General features: G+C 38.6%; 1 protein-coding gene across 1 annotated transcript in view; it reads left to right on the plus strand.

Annotated features, from left to right (window-relative positions):
- The window catches only part of NAV3 (neuron navigator 3), a 599,823-nt gene that overhangs the window by 437,366 nt on the left and 149,932 nt on the right, over positions 1-12,525 (plus strand). The window contains exon 12 of the mRNA XM_042947238.1: positions 9,849-9,968. Within this exon, the coding sequence (XP_042803172.1) occupies positions 9,849-9,968 (120 nt within the window). The remainder of the gene's footprint in view (positions 1-9,848; positions 9,969-12,525) is intronic.

Here is a 12,525-nt window from a genome sequence, read left to right on the forward strand (position 1 = left end):
TAATCCATGCCTGCATGAAGCTCATCTAACACATATTTTTCCATAAGGCACATCGCAGCCTTCCTACACTTGGGAACACAAGGGCACTTCAGCACTACACTTGGGGGCCATCTTAACACCAGAATCTCAAACAGGAAGCACAAAAATGTGAAAAATGTGGCTCTAAATAGACTAAAGAGGACACATTGGCAGTAGGAGAGCTGAATCAAGAAGGCAGAATATCACCTTATTTGACCTCAGCCTGGAATGTCCTCATGAGCAACTTAAATTTCTCTCTGTTCTGTGCCTGTCCGTGAGTGACCATGAATATGTTGCAATTATTGATTTGGGGCTTCAAAGTTTAGCCAGTAAGCAAATTTGCAAATGTGGTATTTATGAATAATTAGGATTGACTATATTTATTTATAAACAAGTAAAATGTTTATCTGGAGAGGGAAAGCATATCTTGGGAGCAGTTTAAACCAGAAATCAATGGACATTGACAATGTAATGTGTGAGTCATTTCAAAGGTCTCATACAGAAAAAAAACTGAAGAGTTCAGAGTAGGGAGAAAGTGCTAAATACAGGCATGAAATAGAAAGGAGGGGATAAGACAAGGAAATAGTTTAGTTATAGTCTCTGATTTATTTTTTTATTTTTTATTTTAGAAAAAAGACAGAGCAAAGGAGGTGCAGAGAGAGAGAGAGAGAGAGAGAGAATCCCAAGCAGGCTCTAAGCTCAGCTGGAGCCCAAGGCAGGACTCTATCCCATGATCCTGGGATAATGACCCAAGCCAAAACCAAGACTCTGATGCTTAAACCACTGAGCCATGCAAGTGCCCCTACATTCTGTCACTGAAATAGCTATGGGGGTACCTGGTTCAGTTGGTTGAGCACCCAACTCTTGATTTGGGCTCAGGTTATGATCCCAGAGTCATGGGGTCCCTCCCCACTCTCTCTTGTGTACTCTGTCTCTCTTTCTAAAAAATAAAAATAAATAAATAAATATCTAAAGAGGAGGGAAATGTAATAAGAGCATGTTTGTAAAAAAAAGTATAAATATTGTAGAAAGAATGTCATTTGATAAGCTTCACTAAAAAAATAATTTTCAAAGTCACAGGGACACTTGGATTGGATGATATTCACTGACCTTTTCCCCAACTGAGATTCATGGAATCTGAGTACTTAATTTTGAGAGATAGGGACTATTGTGACCGGACCTCAATAACATTATGCTAAAAAGTTTACACAGTGTACTCTAAACAATTGAAAGCAGATTATCGAATAGTCACAGAATAAGATATGATGATGATTTTTGAAAACCCCCTTTAGGGTAAATCTGCAAAATGGATTGAGGGGAGCAGCTCTGATGGCAGGTTTCAGACATTACTGCAAAAGTCCACGTCCAGGTTTTGTAGTCCAGAAACATGACAGTGGCCTTGACAGGGGTGAAAGAAGGAAAAAATTTGAATGGGAGGTACCAGAGAGGAGAAATGTACAGAATTAATGATAGGCTACTCATGAGGGCTTCAGAGAGGCAGAGAATTCAGATACGATGCCCATTTTGTAAGCACAGGAGGTAGAAAATTATACCTTTAGAGAAAATAGGCAGACAGAGAGAAATGATTTTTATTTTTGAGAAAGCAGAGAGGAGATGCTGAGTGTAGAGTTTCCAATGTAGAGTTGGAGACAGTGTGGTATAAAAGTTTGTTGTTGAAAATGCAGAAGTAGTTTTCGGGGTAGAGCTACGATGGAGAGTGTGGTCTCAGAGAAGACAGTAGAACTTGTGGGCATGAGGACTCCTGGGGAAAGAATGGAGAGACAGAAGAGGGATCTTCAGCTGAAGTAAATACGGGTGTATGTATCCGAAAAATATCTCTAAGTTCATCCTATGTGCCAAGCAGCATTTTGGGACCGTGTGTGCAGTGTTGAGCAATAGAGACACAGCGCCATGTGACTTACGTGCGGCCTTTTTTGTTTGTTTGTTTGTTTTTTAATTATCGTCAAGTTAGCTAACATACAGCGTATACAGTGTGCTCTTGGTTTCGGGGGTAGATTCCTGTGATTCATCGCTTACGTATGACAACCAGTGCTCCTCCCAACAAGTGCCCTCCTCAATGCCCATCACCCATTTTACCTCCCCCGCCCCGCCCATCAACCCTCAGTTTGTTCTCTGCATTTAAGAGTCTCTTATGGGATTGCCTCCCTCTCTGTTTGAAACTGTTTTTCCCCTTCCCCTCCCCCATGGTCTTCTTGTTAAGTTTCTCAAGTTCTGTATATGAGTGAAAACATATGATACTTGTCTTTCTCTAAATGACTTATTTCACTTAGCACGATACCCTCCAGTTCCATCCCTGTTGTTGCAAACGGCAGGATTTCATTCTTTCTCATTGCCAAGTAGTATTCCATGGTATGTATAAACCATATCTTCGTTTTTAAAATATTTTTGTAGACACTCATTTATTCAGTGAATGAACGTGTCCTATATACACACATGTGTGTGAGTGTGTGTGTATAGATTCTTGGATCAGGAGTTTTTCCTTAAGCTAATTTTTTGAAACAGCTGAGTTCTGTATGTAATAATACATATTACAGGCATACTTCAGTTGGGAGTGTGTACCATATAGTCTCTCAGAGAATAAGATGGATGGAAGTTATTCTGCTTCTGGCCCACCAGGCTTCCAGTGTCACCCTGAGCATTGATATTCAACAGGCAGATGGAAAAAGAGAGGCAGAACTGCGGTGTGAGAATATTCCCTACGTACGAGATCTGGAGGTTGCGCGTATGACTTCTACCCACACTTCCTTATCCAAAACGGCTCTGTTGCCACATCTACCTGTGAGGGAGGCCAGGAAATCTGGGTTAGCTGTGTGCCCAAGAGGAAGAGGAAGTTGGTTGAGGAGGGCTAGCTAGGTTCTGCTGAATTCACTCCTGAGAAACACAAAAAAAGTCATATCCATTGTCCTTCCTACTTGTTTCATACCTCACTGGAACCCATTTCAGGCTTCTGTTCATTTTTGTTCCTGTCCGTGTTTCAAATGAAGTCTTGGGAGTGTTTTACAAATGGGCCCATTTAAGTATCATCACTGGTTCACATGTTATATTTTTGTCATCAGTATTCGGTATATTTAAAAAAGGCTAAAAATAACACAAATCCTGTATGAAAACTTCCCCTGGTGTGGTTGACCTGTTTGGCATTATGCATTTTCTCTTTGCCGTGGCAGAGTACAGAACATGGACATGTAAGGCATGACTCAGAATGCTGTGCCCTGGGCAGAAGGTGACTAGCCGTGATCAGCAGGTGGTATGGCTGGTTTCAGCTCAAGTGGGATTGAGGGGTCTTGTGTGGAGGACATCCCACGGTGTGCTGCACTTAATTGCTCACCAGTCTACACAGAAAAAAATTTGGTATCCCTAGGATGTAGCCTGATGCCTCAGCCTAGAATTAAAAGGTGGGAAGACGAGAGGACTAGAGACATCCCAGGAGAATCTTAATTTGATGATGTTTTAAGCAAGAAAAAGGAGCATAGAAATTGTGCTACGATTCATGAAGAAATTGAGTCACAAGGTTAATTTTCTGTTCCCAATTTTTAAAAAAAGTACGTTTCACTGATTAAAGGGACAAAGAGCTCAAAAGACATAGTAAAGAATGAAGGTGTTTAATTTAGGATTTTTCTTTTCTCCTGTAATCACAAGGAATGTCATGAAGTGAATGGGAATGGAGTTTCATTTTCTCATGTACCTTAAGTAGAACTCTGAAAACTAGTTAATCGGCATTCTGAGAATTCAGAATTTCCTGAAGCATGTAAAGACTTATCTCTTTCTTCTCTTTTTAAAATTACTTTAAACACTTGGGGAATGTGAATCTGCCAGTAATTAGGAATTAGTCAGAGAAAGCCTCTTGCTTATAATGAGGCCCTGAAAAAGTCTCCATTTATGAAGCAAAGAAAGAACATGCTGGAAAATTGGGGAGAAAGTTACATATTTTAACTGGGTGGAAATTGAAGTTATCTGCAGATGTCACAGTGTAAATAGCTGGGCCAGAATATAACCTGATATTCTACTTAAAGTCACACGGCCCAAACACAGAGTAATTTAATTCTGGGCAATTAACTTTTTGGAAAGGGAGGTGAATGCTTTGATCCTTCTCTCTGGATCCTCCCTCAATTCTCACTTAGTAAACTTGGTGATAGGAAGTATGACTAACATTGGAAGGGCAGGGTTAAAGCAGTGAGTTGAAAGGGTTTATATGGCAAACCACAGGTTCCTAATCCTAATGCTTCAATTAATTGCATATTGAAGATATGAGAGTTATGTTTAGTGAATGTGGAGATCCTAATGGAAAAATAGCTGGTAATAATAGCCAACACTTACATAGCACGTACTAAGTGCTAGACAATGTTCTATGCATTTTACATCTGTTAACTCACATATGATTCACCATAACTCTCACAGGGAAGCCTATCATTACTATCTCCATTTTATAGATGAAACAACTGAGGCCTGGATAGTTTAAGTGACTTTAGCTAGAACTCAGAAAATTTGTTAACTGGCTTCTGGGAATTCAAAATTCCTTAAAGCATGCAATGCTGGACTTGAACCTAAGCAGTTTGGCTCCAGTCTGTACTCAGCCATCATGACATACTGACCTTGTGAGATTGTCTCCATGTCTGCATGTACACATTTCTCTCCTAGGAGTTGATTTTTTATAATATAACAGAGCTTCACAGCAAGCATTCGTTATTGGTATAGTTTTTTTTTTTTTTTTTAAACTAGCATACTTGTTCTAGGGGACAATACTTAATATTATCTGTGTTCAGCTAAAGGAAGATGCTGAACTAGAGTGCCTTTGAGGTTTAAAAACAAATCCAAAAACTTTAGATGCCTCGCATGTTCATATCATTAAAAAGTAGTTCGTTGTAACAGTCGCTGATAAGAAATTCGAATGTAAAAACACAGAATTCTAGTAAGTTGTGGTACATGCATCGGTTTTGAATCTTGCCAAATCCCCACAAAAACAGACAAAGCAACTAAACAGCAAAGCAAAATCACAATTATTGTTTATACATAAAAGATGATGACAGGGGCGTCTGGGTGGCTCAGTCGGTTAAGCGTCGACTCTCAGTTTCGGTTCAGGTCATAATCTCATGGTGTTGTGAGTTCGAGCCCCACATCAGGCTCTGTGCTGACAGCTCAGAGCCTGGAGCCTGATTCTGATTCTGTGCCTCCCTCTCTCTCTGCCCGTTCCCCACTCATACTCTGTCTCTCTCTCTCCCCCCCCCAAAAAAAATAAATAAAAAACATTAAAAAATTAAAAATAAAATGGATGAGACAATGATACACATGAGAATAGCTGATTATAAAAATGTAATTTTGAGTGAAGGAAAGAAGTCACAAGAAAACATGTAGTGTGACTCAATTTATAGGAAGTTCAAATCCAGGAGATGCTAAACAATTTAGTTTTAAGGATACATGCCTATGTGGCAAAGATATAAGTAAAGGAGTGCTTACAAAATCCAGAACATTAGCTATCTCTGAAGGGGAGGTTTGGGGATATGAGGGGTGGGAGGCTATATGGCGATTGCAAAAACTGTAAATGTCCTCTTTCTGAAGCCAGGTAGTAAGTACATGAAAGTTGATATTATTTTTATTATTATTTGATATGTATTTTTATACCTTATATATCTGAAAAAATATATATCTCCCTCTAAATTTTTTTTTTCAAAAAGCATGAAATTGCTATGATGGTACAATTGTATATCTTTCTGTTCATTGAGAAATGAAAGTAGGATTAAACAATATAAAAAATAAGATTTTTAGGGGAGCCTGGGTGGCTCAGTCAGTCAAGTGTTTGAGTCGGTTTCGGCTCAGGTCATGATCTCATGCTATGTGATATCCGTGCAGAGCCCACTTGGAATTCTCTCTCTCTCCCTCTCTCCCTCTCTCTCTGCCCTTTCCCTGTTCTATCTCTCTTTCTCAAAATAAACAAATTTAGAAAAATAAGATTTTTACAAAGTTTCTCTATTGCAGTGAATTCCAGACATAATTAGAGCATAATGATACCGATTCACAGATTTGAACAGACTCCATCTTGTAATAGCTGAGTGTGGTGAGTGACGAGCGGCACGTATCTATATTGTTGATTGGGTAGACGGTGTCTTTGCCTTTAACTATACTAACACACACACAAGGAACACGAGCCTTAGTGATGAAGATAACATATGGTCAGTTTATACTAGATTTGAGATGCTTATGAGACATCCACCTATCCATGCCTTGGAAGCAATTTAATACCTTATTTTACAACAAGGTGAAACGATATGGGCTAGAAATACTAATTTAGGTAATAGACACCTAAGGCAAATATGCCATAAGTATGCAAATTTGCCTGTACAGAAAGAAGCAGAGTAGGAGTGTAAGTGAGGAAGAATTAGGAAATGCTTTGTGAGACTATTTTTTCATGTGAATATTTTTTTATTTAAAAAAATTTTTTAATGTTCATTTATTTGTGGGGGGGAGGGGGGGGGGAGAGAGAGAGAGATGAGTGTGAGCAGGGGAGGGGCAGAGAGAGAAGAGAGGGAGGCACAGAATCCGAAGCTCAGGCTCCAGGCCCTGAGCTGTTGGCATAGGGTCTGACACGGGGCTCGAACTCATGAGTCATGAGATCATGACCTGAGCTGAAATCTGACACTTAACCGACTGAGCCACCCAGGCACCCCTCATAGCTTATAGAATTTGAATGTGACTAAAATTATTCTAATACTTTCACATTTTGAGATAATTTATTTTTTTTGTCAGTAACCTTCACGATTCTTTTGCAGTTTTTTTGTGCTAACAATCTTCCCTGTGATTGTTATCTCTTCTTAAACGCATCTTGGCTGTCAGTTTTGCAGTTTAGATATAATGTTCTTAGGAAATCATTTTTAAAATTTTACATTATTCTTTCAAAATGATTCCCTAACATTTATAGATCCCAAGACTATAGCATAATTCTTGTAGAGGAACTATAAAATTCATGTTCTTTTAGATTTTTAAATCCTCCAGAAAGAATGAAAAGAAGGAAGAATTACCAAGATAATTAAAATAAGATATTTGTCTTGTGTGGTGCCTGTATGTTGTTTTTTAAATGACAAACTCATGGTGGGATGCCTGGGTGGCTCAGCCAATTGAGTGTCCGACTTCGGCTCAAGTCATGATCTCACAGTTCGTGGGCTCGAGCCCTGCATCAGGGTCTGTGCTGACATCTCAGAGCCTGGAGTCTTCTTTGGATTCTGTCTCCCTCTGTCTGCCCCTCCTCTCTCTCTCTCTCTCTGTCTCTCTCTCTCTCTCATTCTCTCTCTCTCTCTCTCTCTCTCTCTCAAAAATAAACATTAAAAAAATAAATAACAAACTCATGGTTCTATTATGAAGATGCCCTATCAACATTGAAATGAGAGTATCTGTAGACAGAGGAATTAGAACTGACTCATTTTTTTGTTTGAATTGATACCTGTTGGAAACCTATTTGATATTACTTGGAAAATCAAGAAGCCCAAGAAAAAGGAATATCCTTTAAAATACTTTTTGAAAAAAGATTTTACTAAATTTATTGAAATTTTAAACATTGTTTTTTCCTTTTGCAAATTAGTTTTCAAAGCAGTTGACCTTTTTCTATAGAACTTACTTTTCTGTAAGTATTAAATAATTGAAAGGTTATGTTTCTAATAGAAGTGATCTGTCATCTTATTTCTTGTTTCCATGCATCACCATCATGGGTAAAGTTACCCCAAGATCTGCTATGATGCTTTCTTTTTACAATATGGAAGCCTTTTAAGTTCAGCTGAACAAATGTTCAATATATTTGTTGATCCCAAATGATATACAAAACATTGTGTTAAACACTGTTGGAGATACACAGATGAATAAGCAGACCAGTGAGACATACATGAAACATAACTTGTGTACGTTGTTATAACTTCCTCCAGAAACTAAGTCTAGGATTAAGCATGTTGGTAAAAAAGAGAATGAAGAAGAAGAAAAAGAGTGTCTCACTTGTCTGGAGAAAAGATTTCTACTACCCTCAACCTTTTATTTATTTTTTATTTTTCAGAAAGAGGGAGATAGTGTGCATGCATTCACGCACCCAAGAGCAGGGATGGGGCAGAGAGAGATACAGACAGAGACAGAGACAGAGAGAGACAGAGAGCATCTTAAACAGGCTCCACACCCAGTGCAGAGCCTCATGAGGAGCCTGATGTGAGGCTTGATGCAGGGCTCAATTTCAGGATGGTGAGATCATGACCTGAGCCAAAATTAAGAGTTGGCTGTTTAACCACTGAGCGACCCAGGTGCCCCTTCCCTCAAACTTTTACAACACAATTTTGAAAGAGTGAGAAAAATATTTACCTAACTAAATGCTTTTACCTTATTACCTATATTACCTTATAAGGATAATTCAGAATGACTTAGTGTTGTTTTGTAAATAAAATGCATATATTTCCTTTTCAAAATATGTGGGAGAGACTTTGTGAATCACAAGTAGCTACTAGTTATAGGGCTCTCATATTAAGAGCTTTGGGTATTCTTCAATTTTCTTAAAAATCTATCTGCAGATTTTATTCTTCCCAAATTCAGTGGAAGAAATTGAGGCACAGGTTAAGAAACTTGTTCAAGGCCCTTCAACTAGTAAGGGCAGAATTCATAATCATCGAAGCAATTCGCCAGTTTGATAATCCTAGCTTTAACTATTTGGTCAGTCTTCAATATGGCCGTGATTGAATATTTTTTTTATTCCAAAAAGTGAAATTGACTCCAATTTGCTTAAACAGATTGGGAACATGATTGTAAAGAAGGATATCTCCTAGAACCCAAGGACAAGTTGAAACCACATGGCCAAGTGTCTGCTTCCTTTTGTGCATCTGTGCCATTGTTTTTACTTTGCTGACCGACTTTCTCTGTGACTCCTTACATCTTGTGGAAATAAATACATCTCCTTAGTCTTCATGATCATCACCTCTATTCGCATAGAAAGACTGATGACCTATCTTTTAATCCTAGTTCTCAAGAAAGAAAAATTTGATATATAGCCCAGCATGAGGCTATATAAACAATGTGTTCTAATCCTCCATAGCCAAGGAAGGAAGATGACCATTAGTAACATGACGATTTGGGTCTACCATCCCTGTGCAATGGTGATGGTCCCATGATGACAGGGAAGTATCTCTCCAAGGTGTGAAGTGGGGCAGTGTGGCCCTTCAGTTCAGACAGTAATGCATGATGGTTCAGATCATTCCTAGATTTATTTCTTAATTCTGCTACGACTGGTTGAGTAACACTGGGTGACTTAGCCTTCTCATGTTCACTCATTTTATCTCTAATGGGACAGTCGTAATGTTATTACATGTAAACTATTTAGAACAGTTAATGGAAACATTTTAAACAATGCATCTAGGCTATTATTTTATCATAGTGGCCAATTGGTAGCGTACATTTTACTTATCAAAAAAATTCATCTAATTTTAAGTTTAATAATATTACATTACTCCTATGACCTTCAATCTTCAAAAATGAGATTTACAAGATGAAATGATCTTGCTCTTACTTTGCTAAGAGTTATATTATCTCCAAGCTGTTTAAAATTTTGATAACCAAAGGGAAATAAATGGAGGTTTTACATAGGCTAGTTATTTGGTGTAGCAAGTAAGATTGGTTTCCTAATAAACTTGAAAAGATGCTCTAACTTTTCCTGGTGGATAAAATGTTTATGTAGAAAAAACTGTGATAGGGCACATTTACATAATTATTGAAAATTGTGAATACTTTTTATGAAACTAAATTATACAGATGAGATCATTTAATTTTCTGTTGATTAATGACACATTTGTTTTCAGGTACATGACAGATGGAGGGCTCAACCTATATACTAGAAGTCTGAACCGAATACCTGACACAGCGACTTCCAGGGATGTCATCCAAAGAGGGGTTCACGATGTGACAGTGGATGCCGACAGGTAATGCTGTCAGTAATGTGATGGTGAGAAGTGCATAAAGCAATTTCCTGAGTGAGATCTGAGAAGTTTTACAGTATAAATGAAAGGACTTCTAATATTTATGTAATAGTCTTTTTGGAATATTTTAAAAATTAAGGTGGGTTTTCTTACAAGACTTGTTTAGCCCTGTATACTTAAAACAATTGCACTGGTGAGAATATCGAACAAATTTCAGTTTACATGGTGGCAAATTTTAACATCCGTAAAAGCAAAATTGTAAACATAGACTTACGTTCTTTACTTGAAAAGAACCCTGGCTAATAAGTTCCTTTCAGTTCAGATATTCTCAGATTTACCTGGAGGCTAATGATACAAAGATTGAAACATAATTCAAATTATCAGGTACAATAAACAGGATGCTTTTCTTGAGGGGTTTGTTGAAAGCATAAAACTCTTGCTTTAGGCTAATTTCTGTGTTGTAATTGTTGCAGATTGTTTAAAGGTGTGTGTGTGTGTGTGTGTGTGTGTGTGTGTGTGTTTGATGCATGTGCTAGTTATTATTTTGCCAGGAGTTGTTTTGTCACTTTGATCACAATCACTGCTGTTAAAGAATCTTGTTCTTGTAAAATACTATTGTAAGGCATACTTCTGACCTGATTTTTCCCTCTCATCATTCAGAATTTTGACTTCATTCGTCAGGAAGGGATTGTCGTTTCCAAAACTATGATATATCAATACCTAGAGTGGTTCTTTACTAAAGTCAGCATTTAAGAAGACAAAGGGTTGTGGCTTCATGTATCTGCATTCTGAAATAAGAACTGTGTACAGTTCATTGTGCATTTCAACATAGCCAACTCTAGAGGCTAGATTCTGATATTAGTCGTCAGTTTCTCCTCACTCAAATGGTGTTGATATATTGGCCGGGGGATGGATTGAGGGCTCTCAATACGCTTAAATAGATATTCAGTTGGTCCTTCTGTTTTTAATCCTGCCGTCACACCCATTTTCAGAAATACCATCACTTGTTACATATTTGGGGTCTTCTCTGGGTTAAGTTGGCTGCTTCTCAGCTTTTCTTACCATGTGTTCAGAAAGCTGCTTTCTCAGATCTGCGTGAGGGTGAGGTTGAGGGTATGTGCCTGGTATCCTGTAGTTCAGAGACCTGTCCAGGGGGTTACAGCTAGGGTTAGGCTGGGGGGTATGAGTTAGGGGTTTGGATATGTGCCTGGCATCCGTAGATCAGAGACCTCTCCAGAGAATAAACCCTCAGACATCTGCTGGAGTGAGAATCGACATGGCAGCCATTTAGGGAGCTGAGGCAAGGAGGGGATTTGGGGTTCTGAATACTCTTTAAATGATGCTGTTGATATTTTAACTCCTGTTGGCCAGAGGGCAGTTTCCACCAGGATATATATATCCTAGTCTCCTAGTCTGCATACCAGCTGTGTGTGAGAGAATCATGTGGTTACAAAAGGATTATGAACAATTTTTGTTTCCCTACCCCTAACCTGAACTCCTCAACCATTTTCCCTTGCTGACTCCTTCAACAACCCTGGACTTCTTTCTGCCCTTGAATTGATGCTTCCTCCGCCTGGAATGCCCTTTTCTACATTCTTTACATTGTTTTCTCCATCACGACATTTCAGTTCAGCTTTATGTTTCCTTCTCAGAAAAATGATTCCACAGAGGCTAGAATACATTTGATTTCCAGTCACTTTCTTACCTGTGACCTTATATTATTTTCTTCAGTGTACACATCCCTTCTTTATATCATACTTAGTTGTATACACGTTTGTCTTATATATTCCCCATTCCAGTGTAAGTGCATGAATGCAGAATTTTGTCATCATTACACTTTGAGCCTTTAACAAATGCTATGGAGTGAATGAACCAAGGAATGAATATAAGCTCTACATTCATATAGACTAGCAATAGAGTCCAACTAGGTACACAGGCAAATGAGGCCAGGAAAGACCCAACATACTGCAAGGATATCGTATAAGAGAGGGAATGGGTTATGTGGAAATACAGGAAGCAGTGATTTGAGGGGGAAAAATCTACAGTGTGGACTACATTTTGAGACTAATGACCTGCACATTCTTAGCTGACAGTGGAGAATACTAAAGGAAGGGGAAAGTCTATTGGTCTTTAGGAAATGAGATTGTGGGATCAATACAAAGGTGCCTTATTTTGGAGACAGTTGGGATAACTCTCCTATTCCTTTAAGACTCCAGATTGGGGCCTGGCTGAGGAGCCTCAGAGCAACAGAAAAACCCAGATGTGTGTCTAATAAATTGGGGCCTGTGAAAGCAGCAGGTCTTAAAGTGTGGTAACTGCGTCAGCAGCATCAGCAGCACTTGGAACTTGATAGAAATGCAGATCAGCTCTATCCAAAAGACTTACTGAATAGGAAGCACCAGGGTGGGCCCAGCAATCTGAGCTCCAGCAGGCCCTCTAGGAGATTCTTGTGTGTGCTCAAGTTAGCGAATCACTATCCTAAAATTAACAAACAGATGCCAGGTGTATGAAAACACGAACACTTAACATAAACATTTAAACATTAAAAATGACATATTGA

Source organism: Panthera leo, chromosome B4, assembly GCF_018350215.1.
Source record: "Panthera leo isolate Ple1 chromosome B4, P.leo_Ple1_pat1.1, whole genome shotgun sequence".
Classification (NCBI taxonomy): domain Eukaryota; kingdom Metazoa; phylum Chordata; class Mammalia; order Carnivora; family Felidae; genus Panthera; species Panthera leo.